The 24,107-nt window shown below is 34.5% G+C and overlaps 1 protein-coding gene across 1 annotated transcript; it reads left to right on the top strand.

Annotated features, from left to right (window-relative positions):
- Window positions 1–5,179: 5,179 nt before the first annotated feature.
- SWI3C (SWI/SNF complex subunit SWI3C) lies at window positions 5,180–23,688 on the top strand. The gene is made up of 9 exons (XM_004241993.5): window positions 5,180–5,407; window positions 5,579–6,106; window positions 7,933–8,468; window positions 9,117–9,480; window positions 9,569–9,642; window positions 13,242–13,381; window positions 20,495–20,568; window positions 20,645–20,829; window positions 22,755–23,688. The coding sequence occupies exons 1-9, from the start codon at window positions 5,389–5,391 to the stop codon at window positions 23,208–23,210; spliced, it is 2,376 nt and encodes a 791-aa protein (XP_004242041.2). The 5' UTR covers window positions 5,180–5,388; the 3' UTR covers window positions 23,211–23,688.
- Window positions 23,689–24,107: the final 419 nt, after the last annotated feature.

The raw sequence follows: 24,107 nt of genomic DNA, 5'->3' as shown, positions 1-24,107 counted from the left end.
CTATATATACTACATAAATACTCTCTTTAACTTGGTCTCAAGTTTCAATTCACGTTTATTTTCTTCAATTTTGAATTATTTATTCGTAGACATTTAAATTTATATAAAATTAAACAAATAAATATCTCACGTGATAATTTTCATTCTAGTTGATATTCTATATGTGTTATGTCACATATAATTCATGTATCTACTTATTTAATTTTAAATAAATTAAAATATATTTTTATACATATCTAAAATTGAAGAATACGGAACAAGTTTGTGATATTGAATAGGATGAAATATTAATATGTGAAATTTAAATTGGTGAAAAGGACCCCTCAACTCGGAGAGGTTTGTGGTTAAGTGAACTTCTTGGAATTCACGTTATGCGAACGACACATACAACTTGTCTCTTTCGCATCAATTATGAATCTACATAAAAACAACAAACATGCTTAATATAGTTTGTGTAATATAAAAAAAAAAAAAAAGATGTACGTTAATTTTATCTCTATTTTTATGAAATAGAAATTACGAAGATTGTTTTTGATGAATTTTTGGTTTTAAAAAATAATATTTTAGAATATGAAAAATATATGATAAAAGTATCAAAATTAAAAAATTATTTATGGTGAAATAATAAAAATAACTGAAGTAAAAATAATCATTGAAGTATAAAAAAGAAGTCGTATAAAATAACTGGAAAGATACATAATGATAGCACGATAATAAGGGAACAATAGGTGCTCCAGACTAGAGTCGTGATATAGATAGAAAGAAAATGTTTGACTACTTATTAACTTATCTACTCTAATTCTCGATATTTATGCTCATCTATTTAGATTAAGAGTCATGTCATTAATGAGGTAAAGATATTACATGTTCTCGCTAATTACATTTTTTTTCTTTTTTCTTTTCTCATTCTATCTCTATTTTTTCTCAAACCTATCATTATCGCTCTCTCTCACCTCACCTCCTTACTTGAAGTATTGTAATTCTCTTATGTGCATTCATGTAGTTCTCGCACCTTATTGACTAATGAGGGTACTATCATCTTATCATCTATATCTTCGTTCTTAATCTTGTCACTTTGTTCATAGTATGTTCACACACTCATTATGTATGTATCCTCGTCGATTTCTACTAACTTCATCTTCTTAAAGTGTGAGTTCTTGATTGACCAACACTCAATCTCGAACAATATAGTCAGTCTGGCGACCACTAAATTTATAGAGCTTACCTTTAAGTCTCGGTTTACTTTCTTAACACACATAACATCAAATACGAGTCTCCATTTCATCCACCCCACTTCAATATGATGTACGCCGTCTTCATTGATCTCCTCATTTTCTTGAATTGTAAAAACTAAATACTTTAAACTTCCTCTCTTGAGAACATCTAATGTATCAATCATCTCTTTCCTTTATCTCTTGTGATGCGACACTGACCTTGCACTTCATGTATTCTATTTTAATCATATTCAATCTCAAGAATTTTAAATTTCAGAATCTATCTTCAATTTTCATTTTATATATCTTTAACTCTATTGCATGCGTTGTTTACACAAGATAATTTGTTATTTAACTCTGAAATGTACATAGTCACAAAAAATTCCTTTAACCCTCTAAAATATTTTTCACATAGTTTTTGTTATGGACATAATCTAATTCGTACATGAGAAAATACAGTTCCATGAATATTTATTCTCCCATTGTTTACATTATATAAAATACTTTCCTTTTAGCTAATTTTTATCGTCATCGCTATTGTAGCTCACAGGATAAATCTAAGATTTTAAAAATATATGGCCATTGGTTAAAAGAAAAAGGAGAAATGTATAATAAGTGATAATTGATCACTAATTTTTTAAGTAAACAACTTAACAAACCAATTCACCATTTAGTTTTCTTGTTGCAGAAATATCGTTAAATAAACATTATACCATTTTAGAAAATATATACACTAAATATTTTCTTTTATAAAAACATCACAAATTTACATGCCCCATTTTAATTTAGACTATAAATTCGCCCTTCTTGACAAGCTTTCAGTTAAAAGAACAAGGTAGAAAATGTTATAAATCAAACAATAATAATATCCCTCGTTCTTATTTTGTTGTCACCATAGTAGGTTTTATCTTTTTGAAAAATTAAATAAGTTTATTATTTTATTTTTTATTTAGTGATCTCTCTGATTCAAGTTTTCGATTGATGAAAATAAACTAATTTATTTTGATGATTTATTTAACCAGTAAAACATGAATTAATCACTTTATTTTCTCATATTGTTCAAATGCGTAATTTCAAAGCTAATAATTTTTAAAGATAAAATAAGAAGAATATGTTATTTATTAATTGATTTCGTGAAATAACAAATATAAAAAAATATCTATTTTTAATAAAGACGATATATAAATAAAAACGGACCGACTAATATATATGTATACATATCCAAATTAAGTGAGAGATCAGAGGATGATGTGCATTTTATCTGTAACTTGCCTCCCTCTGGAGAAAAGCTTGCAAGGTCATAGTCATAACTACAGCTTTTACTGCAAATTAAATAATTATGATTTCTCTTAGTCTTAATTACACCCTCCGTTCATTTTGCTTAATCCATGTTGATTTGGGTATTTTTCTTTTTAATTATAAAAAAGTACAGTATTTATTTTGTCACTTTTTAACATATTACGAATATATATACATTTGTTATATTTATTTGTCTGATTTTTTTCTTTCAAAACATAATATTAAAGACAATGTGGTAAAATAGTTATGATTATCACTATTTTTCTAACGGGATGTGAATTACAAACGTGATAAGTACAAGTGAACGAAAAAAGTATTTTATTAGAAGTTTATTTTATTGAACTCTGAAATTTACTCTTTTTTTTTACTTGTTTCAATATTGACTTGACACACTCCTTAAATAACAATAAGCATAATAAGTTTAATCATATCATCCTTTAAATATGATAAATCTAATATTTTGAAAATGACCATGATTAATACTAATAAAAATAAGCTATGAAGGGGTCGTTTAATGTGAGTAATAAACATAAATAGTGATGAGATAATTTTTTTGTATCTTATTTGGTTGCCATGTTTGGGATAACTTATCCACCATTTACATCATGATGATGCGATAAGTTATCCCACGATAGCTAACCCAGGATAACTAATTCTGGGTTAACTTGTTCCCAACCAAACGACCCCTTAAGAGATAATTATATTTTAATTTTTAAAATTGAACAAGTAAAAATAAACATCTATTTTTAGTATATAAAAAAATAAGATGAAAAGATAAAATAATAATTCATGTTATTACTTATTAAAAAAAAACAATAAATTTCTCCTAATTTGTTAAAATGAAAGAATAATCATATATACCTAATCCCATTAAGAATTGTCATTGACACTAATATACATGAAACTTGTAAGATAAATATTTTAGAGCCTGTTTGAATGTGTTCAAAAGCTAGTGAAATTAATTTAAAAGTCAGTTCTTAACTTATTTAAGTGTTTGACAAATATCAAAATAACTTATTTAAAGCCAAAAACTAAAAGTTAGGTAAAATATGTTTTTTTTTCAATTTAAAAGTCATTTTATGTTAAACGCGTATGTTACCTTTTTACCTTTAATTCTTTTATTTTTATTTTTATTATTATTATTATTATTATTATTATTGTTATTATTATAATTATTAGTATTATTAATATTTTATTATTATTATTATTATTGTTTATTATTATTACTATTATTTTATTATTTTTATTCGTATTATTATTATCTATTTTATTATTCTTTATTTATTATTATTATATATTATATATTATTATATATATTATTATTATTATTATTATTTTCATATTATTCTATTATTATTATTTATATTATTATTAGTATATATTATTATTATTAATATTTTATATATTATTATTATTATTTATTATTATTAGTATTACATTTTATCATTATTATTGTTATTTATAATAATAATAATAATAATAATAATAATAATAATTATTATTATTATTATTATTATTATTATTGTATTATTACTATTATTGTAAATAATAATATTTATTATTATTTTCATATTGTTATATTATTATTATTATATACTATCATTATTATTACAATAATAATAATAATAATTATTTTATTATTTATTATTATTATTATTATTATAATTATTATTTATAAACAATTTGTAATAATAAAGAAATAATTATTATTGTTATTATAATAATTATTATTATTATTATTATTATTATTGTATTATTACTATTATTGTAATAATAATATTTATTATTATTTTCATATTGTTATATTATTATTATTACATACTATCATTATTATTACAATAATAATAATAATTATTATTTTATTATTTATTATTATTATTATAATTATTATTTATAAACAATTTGTAATAATAAAGAAATATGTGAATGATAGTAAAATATAATTACTTATGGATGTAAAATATAAATTAATTTTGTTTTATTTTCTGAAGTATAAAAACCTTAAATTAATCAACTTTTATCATGTTAATTTAAGGGTATTTCAGAGATTTTGATTAAAAAAAGTGTTTATCAGCACTTATTTGTCAAACACATAACTACTTTTTTTAAACTTCAACACATTTATCCAAACACATAACTATTTATTTTAAAAATAAGTTTTAGCACTTTCAAAAGTACTTTTTAAAAGTTATTTTTTTAAGCCAATCCAAACGGGCTCCTAGTCTTAAACTTTTTTGCTTTTATAAATAAATCATAAATTAATTTGATATAAACTATAATATAAAATATTTAAAGTTATTTACAAAACAATATACTATGTATATAATTTATCAATTTTTCTAAACAAAATCAAAATCAAACCAATGCTATCAATTTTAATAATTTAAACCCAAATCAAATCAAATCAGAAACATAATAAAATCGATTTCGTTTCAATTTTATCCGAATCGTGATGTTATGGTGGTTGAATGAAAATTCACGAAGTTAGAGGGACGAAAAGAGAAATTTCAAGGAGCTATTTGCTAAATATGAAGGACTGAAAAAAAAAAGGAATTAGCTTTACGTTACTGTTTGCGCGTACATGTTTTCCCCCACTCTGTAATTGGGCGCGTGGGTAAACGATGAAAAGATTTGTCTTAAATACAAATAATTAATAAATTTAATTTGATTGTTAAAAAAAAAAAAACAGCTGCGAAATTCCAAAAAAAGAGCTCAAAATTATCATCGCAGCACCAGAGAGACAATCCAATCCCCCCTTTCCCCATTTTCCTCTCTGTGTTTCTCTCTCTAAAACAACCAATCTCAAAGACCCCACAAATCTCTCCTTTAAACCCCTTCTTCCTCAGCACAACCAAAAACCCAATTTCTCACAGCAATGCCAGCTTCCTCCTCAGGTGCATACAAAAAACCCTCTTCTTTTTGTTCATAAATATGTATTTTTTTTTGATTTTTTTTGTGAAATTGTTTTGAAAATGGTTGATTTTTGTGTTAGAATTTGATGGATCCATGTGTTAGGAATTGATATAGGAGAAGCTAACTAGTTGTTGTTGTTGTTGCTGTTGTAGAGACGAGGAATAGATGGAGGAAGAGAAAGCGGGAGCCATTAATTTCGAGGAAATCGAAGAACCAACATGATGATGACGGGTTTGAAGATGAGGAGGATGAGGAAGACATTGAACAGCAGGAGATGGAAGATGAACATCAAAACCCTAACAATTCAGTGGATCGAAGTTACTCTTCTGTTGAGTTGGTGTCAGAAAGTAGGGACCGGATTAGTGAGTTTCCTTTGGTAGTGAGACGAGCTGTGACTCGGCCTCATTCATCTGTGCTGAATATTGTGGCAACAGAGAAGGCTGGGTTGAGTGGGGAGAGCAGACAGAATGGGTTGGTTTTGGAGAACATATCGTATGGGCAGCTTCAGGCGCTTTCAGCTGTGCCTGCAGATAGTCACTCTTTGTTGACTGAGGAAAGAGGCGGGGAAGGTAGTGGGAGTGGTTCATATGTCATCACTCCTCCGCAGATATTGCCGGGGCGTGGTGTTATTAAGCATTATGGTACTGCAGGTCGAATCCATGTTGTGCCAATGCACGCAGGTACTCATACAATGTGCTTATGGTGAAATTTTGTTGCATATCATTTCCGTAGTTGATGGAACTTTTTATGCTTTTAAGTATTAAAATTCTTGTTTGCTGGTGAATAATGATTTTGAGCTAGAGATGATAAGACCCTGAGATAGTGATATGCGTAAGATCTGTAGTATGCATTCTTTGTTGAATGATTTTGAGCTAGAAATGATAAAGACCCTGAGATAGTGATATGCGTAAGATCTGTAGTATGCATTCTTTGTTGGCAATCTGAAAAGGTCAACTGTTGGAAGTTTCTTAATTGTACTGTAGAAGTTTTGCATTTTCTGTCAGGACTTAACTACTTTTGGGAAATAAGGTAGTTGCTTAGTCCAATGATATTATTATTATTATCATTATTATTATTTTTTGAAGAACAATTATGATCATTGGATTAATAACTTCCTAATTTGTTGATATTTAAGAGATGAAGCAATCTCTGACCTTAGTATCTAGGGTTACCGGCAGTAATTCTATCAAATCAGTATGTCTGCTGGCAATTGGACTTTAAAGAGGTGTGGTAGACACTGTTGGAATTTTAAGAATCTCCTTCCACTTCCTTTTGAGTATTGCTGTCCTTCCAGTTCAAAGATAACGTCCTTCACCAGGACTGCATCTTATAGAATAATTGATAGGTCAGAAGAGGTGTATGTGATATCTCACAGGAAAAATATAAATCTCTACAAGTTAATAGCTACGCAGACAAGAACATGGAATCCTCTTATGTACTTTACTGTCCAAGTCTAATGCTGATGGCATACTTGTGAAATAGATTCTAGAAGAATCTTACCAAGCTAAACACTTTTTTTGTCCAACTGAATTAAAGACACGAATTCTAAGATTTGCATGTGTGGACTGTGGGTGCCGTAGTAAACTTATCTTACTTAGAATCCGTAGATTATCATCTGCCATTTTCTATCAATGTTATTTTTTTGCATGCGCTTTGTAAAATTAATTATAGAATAGCCTCTTGAATCACCCAGATTTATCTCGAGGGGTGAGTGGCAGGTACCAATATTCTATAGAAGTAGTTTGCCTTAAGAAGGTCTCCTTATATTCCAATGGTGCTTTGTCTTTGACGAAGTTGCCTAGATTGCTAGGGGTATCAGTCTTGGAATAAGTAGTCTGTCTCTTGGCTAGGCTCAAAGAAAATGATGGTCCCTCTAAGTAGATTTTTGGGAATCTGAATTCTCTTAAGTCACTAGGAAATCACACTTAGGACTTTGGTTCAGTGGTGAAGACGCAATCTGCATTAGACACACGTAATGGGTTTGAACACTGTCACAATCAAAGCCTGGTATGTAAGGTGGGAGGAAGGTAGATGCGGCAGGTTCGTACTCGAAGTTTCAAACCTATGCGACAGCTTGGCAGGTCAGAAGTCTACTGGGAATTTTTTCGATATGAAAAAAATGGAAATTCTATGCTTGGCACTGATGGTGCATTTGACTTGAGTGAAGTACAAAGTATTTCTGGATGCAAGCATACCTGCTGCTATAGAGTATAGTATAGAGTAGCATTCTTGGATTTATATTTGGATAGAGTAGCATTCTTGGATTTATATTTGGATTATGTTCTGTGTCACTTTTGAGACTACATGGTGGCTTAGTACTCCATTGCAGTACTTTTTAGATTAAAATTGATATCTTCTTAAAATGAATGTCGTCTGCGTTGCTCATGGTATCCATGTGTAGGTCAGTTACTGCTTGAAAACCTTGTACTGGTGTCTTGTTTATGTATTTTTGTTTATGGTCTCAGATCTCTGTCTAATTGGCCCTTTGTTATTCCTGTGCAAGCAGATTGGTTTTCACCTAATACCGTGCACAGATTGGAAAGACAAGTGGTGCCACATTTTTTCTCTGGGAAGTCAGCTGAACATACACCCGAAAAATACATGGAATGTAGAAATTGTATTGTTGCAAAGTACATGGAGTCTCCTGTAAAGCACTTGTCAGTTGATGATTGCCATGAAATAGTAGGTGGTATTAGTGCTGATGATGTAACTCGAATTGCAAGATTTCTTGATCATTGGGGGATCATCAACTACTGTGCTGTTCCTCCTAAAGATGAGACTCAAAAAGATGGCACATATTTGTATGAGGACACAAACGGTGATCTCTGTGTTCCAGCAGCTGGTTTGAAGTCTATTGACAGCTTAGTCCAATTTGACAAGCCTAAATGTCGGCTGAAGGCGAAAGATATTTATCCTGAACTTGAGCGTGACTGCGATGACGACTCTGATTTTGACAACTCAATCCGAGAAATCTTGTCTGAAATTAGATGCAATTGTTGTTCTCGGCCTGTTTCACTAGCGCATTATCAGTCACAGAAAGAGGTATATCACACATCTACTCGTCTTTATTTGCTGGTTATGGCTTATATTGAAGAATCAGTAAATGCTTGTTAAGTTCTTTCAGGTATCTCTTGATGGAACAAATTTTCAATGCCTTATCTGCTATTTTGGAGAGAAGAGAGTAGTTACTTTGAGAGCTTTAAGTACTCTGTAATAGGCATATGTGTTGTTCATTTGGTGTTAAAGAAATTGTACGTGCAGTAAAAATTTCTCATTGCTTGAATGCACGATAAGTTACCTTCTTGATCAGGCGAGAAGAAGACCAATATCGGCTTTTAGTCCCTTTGCCACTATTGTCTGGTAGAGAGATGCGGTATTCCATAAGATCTTGTGCTGTTTACTGATGTGTCAGAATTAGATTTTGCTGTTACCAGAGCTTTAGCAAAGAGTTTGTGAAAAGATTAACAAAAGAAGGAAAAACATTAAACTAAGAACTTTTCTTGCTAGCATAAAAGGATATTTGAGATTATGATTTTTTTCTCTCAGCAACATCATTTGGGGCAGAAATTTATGTGCAACCAATAAGTTTTCGCTTCATTTGGCTCATAGGCGTTGAATTACATGACTTCTTTTGATGAATTATATTGAGTGGTGGATGCCTTCAACACTGACTTGCTTTTTCTTTGACAGATGGATATTCTATTGTGTTTGGATTGCTTCCATGAGGGTAGGTTTATTGCTGGTCACTCTAGCTTGGATTTTGTCAAAGTGAGCTCTATGAAAGATTATGGAGATCTAGATGGAGATACTTGGACGGACCAGGAAACACTATTGCTTCTTGAGGGAATGCAACTCTACAATGAAAACTGGAATCAAATTGCAGAACATGTTGGCACCAAGTCAAAGGCACAGTGCATCCTTCATTTTGTCCGCCTGCCTTTGGATGGTGCCGCATTAGACAATATTGAACTTCCAGGTGCATCTGGTCCCTCTAGTTCTAAGACAGGTGAAGATCGTAATAAATCTCATTCAACTTTGAATGGGAATCTTGCAGGTGAGACAGTGGACTCTCATTTCTCTTTATTATATATGATCACAACGCTGAATCTTTAATACTCTTGCTTCATCCTGTTATGATGTAGGACCAAGCACTGGAAACCTTGATTCTGATAGCAAATTTCCATTTGAGAACTGTGGAAATCCAGTAATGTCCCTGGTAGGACTTTGTTATTGTCACCCTGCTCTTATGAAATGTTTATTCCTCTTGTTCATATGAAGATATTTTAGTTCCTAGTTTCTGCAAGGATATCTGTTGATTCTTGAGGAATGTTGCCTTCATTTTGTCGGGTGGGGAATGACGTGTCACTTGTTTATAACCCAAATATGTTATTTGTTTTTTGTAGTTTGTTTCTCTTTTAGTATACTTTTCCCTTTTTGGTTCATCTCTCTCTGCGTGAAGTTGTAGAAGGTGATGGATTTCCTTTAGAGCTTTAGAGGGTGTTTGCGTAAGCTTATAAGCTAGTTAAACCAACTCATAGACACGTTTTGACTTACCCTACTTTGTTGGTGTCTACCAAATGTGCCTATATGCCTAGTACTTATTAGCCAAAAGTCATAGTTTGTTCCCCCACCCCCAACATATGACTTTCAGCTTATTAGCACTTATCTTTTACCAATATTATGCTATGTTATTCCTATTACTTTTTGTAACCCCTGAAATTTCCTTCCCAAAACAACACTTCCTCTCCATTTCATTGTTGTCATTTGTCATTTTCCATTTAAAGATGCTTCTAATATTTTAATTTTGAAAGTACCTATAGGGCATTTCAGTCACTTTACAAGAATAAAGTGCTTGTTAGACTTTTTACTACGCACACTAACAGCTTTTAATCAATTTCACCAGTTCTATCTCATACACAACAAGTTATGAAGTATATTTTGTAATCAGCTTCAACAAATTTTTTAAGAATCTGTAGTTGTAATGGTTGAAAGCAAAGGTGCAAGGCTGCCAAAAAAAAAAGCATTCATAGATCAATAGAAAAAGTATGTCCCTTTTCTTTTAGAGGGATCCTATCAGATCTATCAGTTCCTGTTTCACTTTCACTGGTTAAATTTTGTTTACATGAAAGATAAAACAAAAGTAAACAATTTATCTTGATCTTTTGAATTGAGCCTTCTTTGTCTTCAAAGCACCTCATATGCCTTGCTCTCCAATTAGACTACATACAACAAGGCATAGTGTACCACCATTTCCTTTCTTCTTGTTCTTACCGTTGATGTTCCAGCTTTTTAGAAACCCAGCCGTCTCTCTGGGCACTCCATTTAAGTCCCACCATGTTAAGCAACAGTTGCATAATTGATCAGTGATGTAGCAGTGTAAAAACAAATGATCTATGCTCTCTGAACTGGATCCACACAAAAGCACCTGTATCACAGTCGGTATCCTCTTTTTTTGGTTATTTCAAGCTTGCTTTGTGAACCACCAACCATGAGAATTATATGTCCTTGTAAGAAGCATAAGTTTCCCAGATCTGTTTCCAAAGCCAAAAATTATTCTGACGTCCTCCTGAAATCAAACTATCACAGCGAGTTCTCACTGTGAATTTACCTCTGCTTTCAGCTTCATCCTGTACTGGCATTGTGACAGACTTCAGAATTTTCCAGAATCAGTAGCAGTTTAGCATGTCTACCCATCTCCAAACCATTCAAATTCCTCCTAGAGTTGAGATTCCAACCATCATTACTTCTACTGGACACTTGCTTCTGGCATCAAAGATGGTCTATGTATACAGAACAACTCTTTTAGAGGGGAGCATGAGCGATCCAGCAGTCATTCTTTATCTTCCTTCCGTCCATCCCATCTTTGAAACTAAGGTTGCCCAGTAATGTTGCCAGAGATTCCTCTATATCTAGCACTTCAAGAGATGTTTACAGCGATAAAGATGTGGCACCCGAGTCTAACTCAACCACAAAAGCTAGCTCATGAGGGGAGGTTTGTCCAAGCCCATATAAGGAGACTAATTTCCAATCCTTCTATCGATGTGGGACTTATTAACACTCCCCCGCATGCCCATACCTCAATTGGAGCGTGAACACTTCTAAATGGGGGCCCAACATCAATTGAACAACAATTTGAGATGAGCCTGACTTTAATACCATTTTAAATTAGGTCTTAGGCCTAACTCACACCCCAAAAGCTAGCTCAATGGGAGGAGGATTGCCCAAGCATTATAAGGAGTCCACCCATCTCATTAATCACCAATGTGAGACTTTTGTCAATCTTTAACAACTTTAGTACTGCAGGGATCATCAACTCTATACTTCTCATTAACTACTACTTTCTTTAAAAACCTTGTTCTTCAGATATGAACATCCACATCCATTTCAACACCAAGTTGTTTTTGTGTTGCTTCAAGTTTCCAATTCCCAGTCACCCCTCTTCTTTACTGGCTAAAATAGTGGTCCATTTTACTAGGTGAGAATCCCCCTTTCACTATTCTCTTGCCATAAGAACTCCCTCCTTAAATTATCCAATCTTTTTCAACCTTAGCAGGTAGTGGAATAAAGACATTACATAAGTTGTTAACGAGTCAAGCACAATATTTATCAGAGCTAGTGGAAATCAGCTTCAACACTTCAACTACTTTTAATCAAAGCTTCGACTCCTAAAATGTCTTTTAGTCAACTACAACAGACGGGCTCTTAGTACCATTTCAACACATGCCTTTTTAGTTCAGTTATTTCGTTGGGATAGGTTGGTAGAGAACTAGGCTATCCTTGTTCAGTTGTTTGTCTAACTTGCTGAAGGTTCCCGTAATCCCCCTATGGTGAGATAATTGTCAAAATAGAAGTTAGCAGATGGAACTATATATGAGAAACATTAGTGCAAGTCTTCCACATGAGTTGTTTTCCTAAAAAGATCTTTCACAATGGTAATTATGTTGAAGCAATGAAACACGTAGGAATTCATTATGATGCTTTTTAACAGCGAAGATTCAGAGTTGAATTTTTGATAAAACTAAAATGTCTAGGTATATTCCTTTTTGTTTGGGGTGGCCCAGTGATTTGGGCTTGGGACTTCCTTGTTGGAGGTCTCAAGTTCAAAACCCCTTGCCAGCAAAAGCAAGGGGTTTGCCTTCTGGGTCAAGCTCGTCGCACTTGGCTTGCCTAGTGCGGGTTACCTCTCCTATGTGGTTTGCGAGCTATTGCACGGGAGCGGGCTTTTACCATGTGCGCACCCAAAGGGTAGCGGCTGCGGGTTTTCCTTGTCATAAAAAAAAATAAATCTATCTGCTGTTATCTATTCACTGTTTCATTCAACTTACTGGCATGATCCATCAGATCCCAAAATATTAACTAGTACATACTACATATGCAACTGTACATGGCTTCATATTATTTAAGGGAAGGCCTTAGCAGCCCTGTCAATATTGAGGCTCTGGACCTGGAACTACCTGTTCTCAGTTTCAAGTTTAATAGAGAGATTTTGCTAAGTTTGAAGTGGTTAGTGTCTTGATTCTCTTAGTCTTACACTCTTACTTGTATATCTCATTCTGAGTCCTTCTCCACTGATTGATGGGTGTAAATATTGCTTATAATAACATTTTCTTTATACTTGGTCACCTCTCCTTAGTCTTTTCATGACTTGTGATATATTAGAATTTTTTGATGTGTGCATTATTAAGCAGCTGTTCAGATTACATTTAAATTGACTTTGCCATACCATCTAAGTTATAGACAGTTGAGTGCTGAGGACCCTTATTCTGAGGTAGCAACAAAAAGAAGAATTTTTTAGCTCTCTGTTGTTATCTGTAGGTTGCTTTTCTGGCATCTGCTGTTGGACCGAGAGTTGCTGCAGCATGTGCCCATGCATCCTTGGCAGCTTTATCCAAGGATGATACTTTAACTGCATCACAGAACATGACTCAGATGGATGGATCCACAACAAATAATGGGTATGTTTTTTCTACTGTTTTTTCTACATCAAGTATTGGAACTTGAAAGGAAATACTGAAGTGAAGAAGGCATGCTAAAATTAGAAGTAGAAGTCATCAGTAGCAACAACAAATATATGATACCGTAATAAAAGAAATAACAAGTAATAATAAAATATAAGTAAGTATTGCACTGTAAAACTTCTTAAAGACAGTTAAATAACCTTTCCTTGTCAAAAGAACTTTTAAAGAAAGCAAAACAGGGGGAGTATTCTGTTTTTGGTTGTATAGGTTAACTAGAACTTGAATTCTTGGCTCTCCTTCCACGTCCTTTGGCAGCAAATCAGACACCTCTTTTGACGTCCCCTCAAGCTTCTCTTATTTGTTTCCAACTGCCCAAGTGTTTCTCCTCATTATACCTTCTGCATTAGGTATTTTGTGCTAGATGAAATACTGTATTTCACCATTTCAACTGTCCTTAGTTATCTCTTTACCTGTAAACAAAAAATTTACCATTAGTTGTCTCTGTTGTTTGCATAACCCCTACGCTTTGGGAGCATTCAAGTCTAAGAATCTTGTGGGCTGCCTCTATGGAGCTCCATATTGGCTGATATTACCGAGCTAGTTACACCTTGGAGTATCTAAGAGGATGCTGGATTATCTTCTCCAGTTTTAGAGATACGAGAAGTCCATTATATGCACAGGTATACAGTGCTAAATGGAAGCAAAGAGTATATCTGATTGCTATTTTTCAGTGCATTATTGGTTGTATTGGCACTTCTATACTTGCTTTGCCACATAACATTCCTGTCTACATGGAACTGGATTGCAAGCCATGTTTCTTTCACCTGTGGTTGAGAAACTATGGTGATGGAAAGGTGCACTTAAGTCCTGAAGGGAGGCTCCAAACATGTTGAGCACTTCAACTCGCTTAATGTGCGTTTCAGTGTCTTCGTTAAAGCTAAAAGACAATTTCTCTTTGCGCATAAGCATTTCCTGAAGAGGCAATACTAAATTGTAATTGGTATTTCACTTTATCATAATTATATATATATATATATATAGAGAGAGAGAGAGAGAGAGACTATTTGTTTTTTTCTATTTCTGCCCATTTTCCATTAAAGCCCACACTTTAGTTCTTAAAGCTCCCCAACGGACCCTAGAGCTTTATTGCCTTGCCTTTTTATCACTAATATCTGAGATGCAAGAAACTGGGTTGCATGCTGGCACATGTATGGTTTTCTATTTGGATACAACTGCATCTCTAGCTGCGTAAGCTCACCTCATACCTGTGATAGAGATACTATAATGGCAGATCATGCAGTTTTGCCTTATGCTTCACTTCTCTTCGTTGATTGAACACAAAATGGGTTAATGTTATATGTAAGTGGCCCCCGTCAGACTTAATAAATGTCTCTGCTCCAGGGATTCTACTCTTAACTTGTTGTGTCCTCCCATTGTTTGTGCAGCTGGGTTGTTAAGTTTGCCCATTTATATTCATTGTTTCTGTTAGATATAGGTTGTATCTTCTCATGAAATCTTCAATTCTGTAATCCTTGCTCCTTTTTTGGGACAAGTAGTATAGGTAAATCAGAACCTTAGAAAAGATGAGTAAGAGAAACTTTGATGTGCATGTTTCGGGGATCTTGTGATTCAAGCACTCCCCTTTTCTAGGGTATGGATTCCTCGTACTTAACTGGAAATCATTTGAAACTGAATGTCAAGCTTTCTTGGCTCTTCTGTTCAGTTTCAGTTTGTGACTTTTAATGGTTGGTTCTATTTCTTTTGGAGAAAGAGAAACGCTGAAATTTTAGGCATGTATAACCAACGTTAGTTCTTAGGAAAAAAGGTAATAAAATTTAGAAATGATTACTCTTCTATCTATGCTGCTGGATGTGTAACTGCCTTTTTAACTACATCCTTGCAATTCTCGGTACACATTGACTTAACAAGATAGTGCACTTCTGTTGTCTAACTTGGGTAGTGTTTGCCCGAGTAATTATTATCGACTTTCCATTGTAAGTTTTATTCTATAAAAATACTAGTGTTGCCATGAAAAAAATAATCTAATTTACTATATGTGATCATATTTGCTCCACTTCCACACAAATCTAATGGATTTCAAGTTTTAAAACTGATTTAATAACATTATATCTTGAACTAGAAGAAATCAATTCACTTGTATCAATTCATTTTGATTAATAGAAGAAATCAATTCACTTGATCTTTTTGATTGATAGAAGAAATCAATTCACTTGATCTTTTTTTTTTTTGATAAAGTAATTAAATGATATTAGAAAGCATCAAGAAGATGCGAAGTTACAAAAGCACCTTGTGCAAAGAAGCTGCTCCAAACAGAAAATATGGAGCTAGCTTGGCAAAAACTTGTGAAACAGTCAATAGGGAACCCTGCTACTCTACTGTACTAGAGATAGGGAACTAACAAAATCCAAAAGGTTATCCACACTGTTTACATTGGCATAAAAGTGCCAGCTAAATAAACTAACTAGACATTGGGCTTTAAGAGTGCATAAAGAGGTTGATATTCCATTAAAGCATCTGTTGTTTCTCTCTTTCCATATGCTCCAAAAAATGGCTGCTGGGATCATTCTCCAGATCTTTCTGATGGATTTGTCAACTTTCCACAATATCCAGCATGCATAAGCATCCTTCATGTTGTAGGGCATTACCCATTGTAGACCAAGCATAGAGTAGAAATAATACCATAAGCTAATTGTTGCAGGGTAGTGCAAAAAAAGGTGATTAACACTCTCATTGGTTTGCTTGCACATGACACATCTGTTGATGAGGATTACACCTTTTTTCCTGAGGTTGTCTTGTGTTAGACATGCTTCCTTCAATGCTGTCCAGGTGAAACAAGAAACTCTGAGGGGTTGCCTAGTTTTCCAGACATGTTTCCAAGGCCAAATTAGTAGAATGCCATTCTGGGAGCTCAAATTTTTGTAACATTCTTTCACAGTGTAGGTCTTCTCCTTAGAATTACTTTAAAGAGTCTTGTCTTGATCTTCGACCACCAATGTAGTGTTTTGCAGAGTTTCTAAGAGGGAAAGGAGGTCATTAATCTCCCAATCCTGGAAGTTCCTTCTGAAAATAGGTGTCCAATGGTTGTTGTCTCTGTACTGGGCTATAGTTGCTTCTTTGTTGGAGGCTATCTGGAACAAGGAGGGGAAATAGTCTTTTAGCCTAGAGTTCCCAAGCCATCTGTCTTGCCAAAATCTGATCTTGAGTCCATTACCAGCCTTGAAGGATACTTTCTCAAAGAAATTATCTTTGAAACTGCTTATGTGTTTCCAGACCCCAACACCATGGGGTTCAGTGCTTTCCATTGGACACCAGTGATCTTGAATGCCATATTTAGCCTTGATGATGTCTCTCCAAAACCCAGCCTCAGTTTGTCCATATCTCCAGAGCCACTTCATGAGTAAGCTCTTGTTGTGAAGTTGGAGATTTCTGATTCCCAAGCCTCCTTGAAACTTAGGTTGAGTTACTAATTTCCATTTAACTAGAGAGTACTTGTGAGTGAGACTATTTCCTTCCCATAGAAATCTCCTTCTGAGCCTATCTATTTGTTTCAAAATTGAACCTGGTATTGGAAATAGAGACATGCAAACGTAGGAATACTATCTAGTACACTGTTGATGAGAGTGAGCCTACCTCCCATAGAGAGGTATTGCATTTTCCATGTAGCAAGTCTCTTTTCTATTTTTTCAATAACTCCATTCCTAATTCCAGAAGATTTAAAACTTGCCCCCAAGGGAAGACCTTAGGTGGTGGGTAACGATCCTATTTTGCAACTAAGTATGCCAGCAAGTTCCTCTAGATTGTCCACCTGATTAACCGGATATATAGCACTTTTGAGCATGTTAATATAGAGTCCGGAGATAGCTTCAAAAACTATAAGGGTGGTGTCTAGATTGGAGACTTGTTCCCTGTCAGCTTGACAAAAAGTGAGAGTGTCATCCGCGTAAAGAAGGTGAGATACATTGACAGTGGTGGCTGGATTGCTGCCTACTTGAAATCCTTGAATCCATTGAAGTTCTTTAGCCCTAGCTAGTAACTGAGATAGTCCTTCCATAGCCAGAATGAATAGATAAGGAGAGAGTGGAACCCCCTGCCTCAACCCCTTTTGAGTAGAGAAAAATCCAACTGGACTTCTGTTGATCAAAACTGAGAACTTCACTGTTGAAATGCAGAAGTATATCCATCTTATCCACCTATCACCAAATCCCATTTGTTTCAGTATATTAACTAGATAGGCCCAGTTAAGTTGGTCAAAAGCTTTCTCTATGTCCAATTTACATAAGATCCCAGACTCACCACTCTTGATTCTCCAGTCTAACACCTCATTAGCAATCAAGGATGCATCAGTTATTTGCCTATTCTTTAAATAAGCACTCTGCTGCCCCGAGACTAAAGAATTCATCACCCTTTTCATCCTTTCTACTAGGATTTTAGCCAACAACTTATAGACACTACCTATGAGGCTTATAGGCCTATAGTCTTTAAGCTCTACAACACCTTTCTTCTTTGGGATTAGAGCAATAAAAGAAGCATTACAAGACCTCACCATTTGGCAATTCTGGTGGAAGAAATTGAAAGCTGCTAGATCCTCTTTAATGAAGCACCATGATTTTTGGAAGAAAGCCATGGTATAACCATCAGGTCCTGGGGCTTTGTCAGGGGCACAAGCCATAAGAGCATTAGAGATCTCCAGTTCAGTGAAAGGAAGTTCAAGTTCCTCCTTTTCTTCTATACTTAGGGTGGACATGTTCTCAAAAACAACTGAGGGTCTCCAGGATTCAGCTTCCTTGTATATTTGTTGATAATACTCCAGAATGCCATTCTGTATCCTTCCTTTATCTTCAATCAGTTCATCTCCTATTCTCACTTGATCTTTTTGATTGATAGAAGAAATCAATTCACTTATAAGGCACGTATGCTTTTCCATTGATGAACTCTCCGAAACCAAAAGCCATAAGATAATTAATGATACAGAAGTACTTAGATTTCTTACCTTGGTTTATAATTCCTCTTCATCCTTTCATTTTGGGTATCAATAGCTTGAAAGAAGACCAGAAGTAAAGAATAGGGCCCACCCCCAATAAGAAAAAGTATACTCCCTCTGTCCCAATTTATGCGACTTACTTTCATTTTTAGTTTGTCCTAAAAAGAACGACACGTGTCTATATTAAGTAACAATTTAACTATAAAATGTCTATTTTACCCTTAATGATTTACAGCCACACAAATTTCTATCGTTCATTTCAGACCACAAGTTTTAAAAGTCTTCCTTTCTTTGTTCCTTTCTTAACTCCGTGGCGAGTCAAACTACCTCACATAAAATGGGACGGAGGGAATATTTTTTTGATAAAGATTTATAAGCCCAACAAAACTCCAAAGTTTAGAATAGACACAAACTTGGAAAGGCAACCGAAAAAATTGAATAAAAAGATAAAAGCTGAATCATAGCTAGCTTTTGGTTTGGTTTATGTATTTACAAAAAGAAAGATTGGATGACCAAATTCACCCTTTTTTCTAACTGTTTCTCTTTGTTGCTGAAGCCTTTTCTTCTCATATAATAACTGAAGGACTTGATTATATGACAAGAGTATGTGTTATCATCTCCAAACGTGGAAGAAAGAGGCAATAACACGACCCTTCTGGATGAAATAACCTACTGTCCTACTCATTAAGCAGCTATAGTCAACACTCTGAAGCCAAAATGGCACTACTGCTATTAAACTGTATTTTGGGTATTAAGTTGGTCTTAATGCTTTTTGTTGCTCGTGTGCTTGCCTGTGCTCATGAATGCTTCAATGGCACGTAAGTTGTGCAGACTCTTTACTTCGGTGCTGCATCTGTGTCAACACGACATGGGTGTGGGTGTGGGATCTGTACCGGATAACGGTCAAACAATTTTGGGTGCTTTGACCTAGAACAATAGAGAAATTTGAGATAGATACGAAGATTTCTAATTCAAACTTAATATGTACTTAACAATAATTTGAACTTGCTGTTGAATATTCGTGCATTCCTTCCTTTCAAATTGTCAACCATAATTTAGGAATACTTTTATTTTGATACTTGAATTACTTGTAGCCAAATCCGCACACCTGTTTTTGTGCTTAGATCTGTACCTCAAATCTTATAACGGATCTTAAAGTTTACATCATGTAGGATCCAACCGTTCTATTGTGCTATTTGGTTGTATATTTTTCTTGCTATCCTGCTCCCATGACATTCCTTTTGAGCCAAGGGTCTATCGGAAACAACCTCTACCCCATAAAGGAAGGGCAAGGTCTACGTACTTCTACCCTCCCCAGACCTTGTTGTGGGATTACACGGGTATGTTGTTGTTGAAGGATCCAACCTCTAGATTTGCACCCGTATCAGACCCTTGCACCAGAGTCCGAGCAACTTATAGTAGCATGATATACTTTGCTACCTTGGGTAAGACACTTTATAGAAACCCAACCTACAAGTGATATTATCCGCTTTGGGCCCGGATCTGCGTGGCTTTAAAATGCATCACTAGTGTCTAAAGCTTGCTTCCTTATATACCCAACATCTCTCCCTTGTTTTATCAATGAGAGGTTCACCTCCTATCATTTTCAGTAAAACTAATTTGTCGGCCATTTAGTCTAGGAATAATATGTCAAACATTATCTGTGAGCTAGAAGCATTCACAGTCTCACACTTCTCTAGTTTTGATAGTTGAAAGTTGAAACCATAATGCAATTTCACAAAAAAAAAAAAAGAAGAAGAAGAAGCTGAAATCATAATGCAATGTGATCCACCTTTGATGAGGCAAAAGGTGAGCACCTTTCTGGTATTGCAATTTTGTCCTTTTGAAAACTTAAATGAGCTTAACTATTTGTGTTTTGAGGTAGTCAAGTTTATAATGGTATCATTCTTTTAAATATACAGCAAAGTGATACTTCATAAGGAAGCATTACTTCCCTTTGCAAATATTATGAGAAAAAAAAATATCTTCATGCATTTTATTGCATTCAGCCATTGGTAATGCCATAGTCTATTAGTTTCTTGAGGAGCAACAGATGAACCATTTCTAATCATCTTAGTGATCTCAAGGTATATACTTCAATCTTGCAGGATCAGTGTAGGAAGAATGCCTGGAAAGAATGAAAGTCCTCATGGAGATGTTGGAAGTTCGTATCAGCGAAAAGGTGCCTGTAAATTTGAGCTAGTACCATACTGTTCTTGTATCATTCTTCAAATATTTTCTAATATAAATCTTCTCAGATGATAAGGCAGCAGGACAAGGTCCATGGGGTCAACATGATGCTGGAGGGACTCCATTATCCACTGAAAGTGTAAGAGCTGCTGCTAAAGTTGGTCTTGCAGCTGCAGCTGTAAAATCAAAGCTTTTTGCTGACCATGAAGAACGTGAGATTCAGCGGTTATCTGCAAACATAGTCAACCATCAGGTGATCTGCTGATACTGTAGTTATTCATCTCCGCTTGGCCTCCTGTTGAGTCCATTTCATCCTCTTTCTTCGCGTTTTGCTTGGTTGAGTCTTTATTGACATCTTTTACTTTCGGGCATTTAGGTTTTGCCAAGTATTCGGGCCATTATAGGTGCATTACAATGGTTTTGAAGAACTTCTGCTGAAGTTTGTTTTTTTGTTGCTAGTAGTGATACTTGGGTTAAAAAAAAGTTGGAAGAGTTCGGGTTTGAGGGATGTAACTGGAGAGCTGTGGTTTGAGGTTCTGATTAGTTCATCATAAATTCATAATAAATACCTTATGTGGATAAATTCATAATTCATGATACAAACTAGTTGAGAATTGAGATCAACTTTATGAATCTTTATTCATTCCACTCTGTTCAAAGCACATTTTATTTCAACACTAGATAATTTACCTCACAAGGATTTCTCTGTCACATCACAGTTATATCTAGATTTGTGGACTTCTGAGATAATGTGTCTCCACTTGATTTTAGGTTTTACCTCGTTCTCTTCTATCACCTTCAATCATCATATGATATGACCAAGGTCTGGTGTATAGGAAGGTCTGCATAGGACATGGTTTGTTATAGTTAACTTTCTACTCTGTATGAATTTGGTAAAAAGATCAAATTTCTATGTGAAGAAAATGATCATCTGACCTATGTCAACCCTAAATATAAGTTCATGAGGTGCTACTGGTCCAAGACCATATAATCTGATAACAATCCATTCCCTCAACCAATGTAGGACATTCTAACACACCCAAATTCGGACATTTGGAGTGTCCACAACATACCATGGGATAAACCAATAATAGGGATGGGTCTTGACCCGATTATTCAAAGAAAATAGATCTTGGGCCAACCCAAAATCTAGGTGGAAGTTGAGGATTGTTCAAGACCATATAAGGAGACAACAACTCATTCCCTCACGTGGGGGACATTCTTACATTATGATGGTAGAGAATGTAATGCCAGTAATATAAATTGTTGATAAATTTCAAATTCTCCTTGGAAGGTAATCATTGGATACTACTACTCCCGTCCCAATTTATGGGATATACTTCCTTTTTAGTCTGTCTCAGAAAGAATGTCACCTTTCTGTAATTAGAAACAATTTAGCTTTGTTATTCCCCTTTTACCCTTTAATGAAATGATTTATAGCGACACATGTCTAAGGCTTCCTTTTTCCCTAAACTTTGTGCCTAAGTTGTACCACATAAAGTGGGAAGGAAGGAGTATGATTTTTCTTGTGTTTGCTTGATATTTTTGAAACCGTAGGCATGAAATCAATGGTAAGTAACTTAAATAATTACCACTTCTCACCCGCATTCCTTCTAGCCCCAAGAGAAACAAGATAGAAAATTCAAAAGGAGTGCAAAATGGAAATAACCTGAATAAAGTGAAATGGTAAGTCAAGCAAGTTTGTCATTGTACTTGCCAGTTAACTATCTATATTAGTATTAATTTTAATCTTATCATTGTTTATTTTCATGTCGATTGCATGCTTCATCAATCCATGCCAAGGATGGATAATCATGAATATGTTATATTTCTCTCCAGTTACTGGGGAAGAAAGGATGGTAGTATGATACTAACACTTCCTTTTTGAGAATGGTACAAGTAATATGGTACTAACACACTAGTTTATTAAAGTTTGAATTAGTTTGCTTACTGAAAAAAAGAGAGGAAATTTTCAATTCCCTACAACTATATCTGAAGTCATGCCCTATTTCTTCCTCTTGTATCTTATTTCTGAATTTATAGGAAAATTGTTGTTTTGGGAGCTTCTTTTGTGGATTACTATGTTTGCATTGAACCATGTTTGGTTAAGGATGCGTCTCTCTTGGCCTTCTCTTTGCAATAGTTTTGACCATTCTACTACTTTCCTTGTACATACAGTTGAAGAGGTTAGAGCTGAAGCTGAAGCAGTTCGCTGAGGTGGAGACCTTGCTAATGAAAGAATGTGAACAATTGGAGAGAACAAGGCAACGCTTTTTTGGAGAACGTGCTCGGATAATGACAACTCAACCTGGTTCGGTGCGTGTATCCCGACCAATGGGTGTGTCTGGTGCTGGTGCAGCAGTGGTCAATAATACAGGAAATAGTAGGCAACAAGTTTCAGGTCCTCCACAACAAAATTTTATTGCTGGATATGGAAACAACCAACCGATGCACCCTCAAATGTCATTTATGCAGCAACAGGGAATTTATGGATTTGGGCCTCGGCTGCCACTCTCAGCGATTCACCCATCCTCTTCAACACCCAGCATGTTTAATGCACCAGCAAGTTCCCAGCCCGCTCTCAGTCATTCAATGCTTAGACCTGTATCTGGGACAAAAACAGGTTTAGGTTGAGTGCAGATAGTGATTGAGCTTTGGATTTGCTTCAGTTTACTGATCGGTTCTCTTCATTTCTGCAATTATTGAGGCGAGAGAACAAGTTGCATTGCTCTGTCAGACGGATTGAGACATTAATGAAGCCAATCGACTGAAGATGCAGCTCGGACTGACAGTGCAATGGCCTGATTACCCAAGCAGGACTTCTCACATTAGTTGCTGCTTTATGCAGCTAAACTTATTCGTAGAAACAACTTGTACTATATTTCGGTTTCTACTGTGACATGACTCTCTTTTGGTAACAAGAAGTATGAGACAAGGGGTCTAGACATGTAGTTTTGTGCAGTACAGGTAATTAAGATGGAGAAAACAGGGCAATGGAGTATGGCAGTTTCTTTGATCATACAAGTCGTGTAACTAAATTGTTGTGCTGATTTCCTACATTTGTAACCGATTTCTCAAGTAATTTAACTAAGCTTTGAGGGTTAAAACCAAACGCAACTACCCAAACAAGTTTGGTTCTGCTAAACGGTTCTTCAAAACATCAAACTTGTTCAACTTTAGGAAGCTTAACTGAAGTCATTTCATAGCCAAATATGAACTGAGTGATGCAAGAAAACTGAAACATATAATTGAATTTCTTGATAATATATAATATGATCTGATCAATTGTAGAAATTAAATTGTTTAGAATCTGTTTCTCCTTGTACCAAACTGGAGATACATTCTGAAAGCTATTTAAAATTTAATCTCACACTTTGAAGAGAGCATAATTATAATTCAATGGATGGATCTCATTTGTATGTCAAGTTTGTCATTACAATTTTGCTTCTCTAGTTAATAGATATATGTAATGTAATATAGTATATTAATTATTTTGATAAAGTAGAAAAAAGAAAAAATGATTTATTTTTT

The sequence above is a fragment of the Solanum lycopersicum genome, chromosome 6 (assembly GCF_036512215.1).
Source record: "Solanum lycopersicum chromosome 6, SLM_r2.1".
Classification (NCBI taxonomy): domain Eukaryota; kingdom Viridiplantae; phylum Streptophyta; class Magnoliopsida; order Solanales; family Solanaceae; genus Solanum; species Solanum lycopersicum.
The sequence above is the reverse complement of the archived record's forward strand: the minus strand, read 5'-3'. Positions and strand labels throughout refer to the sequence as shown.

What these genes read in the sequence shown, in the direction of transcription:
- SWI3C (XM_004241993.5), top strand. An exon ending in TGTTGTGCCAATGCACGCAG is followed by an intron (nt 6,107 to 7,932) that starts GTACTCATACAA and finishes CTGTGCAAGCAG; the next exon opens with ATTGGTTTTCACCTAATACC. An exon ending in AAGTTCGTATCAGCGAAAAG is followed by an intron (nt 20,569 to 20,644) that starts GTGCCTGTAAAT and finishes AAATCTTCTCAG; the next exon opens with ATGATAAGGCAGCAGGACAA.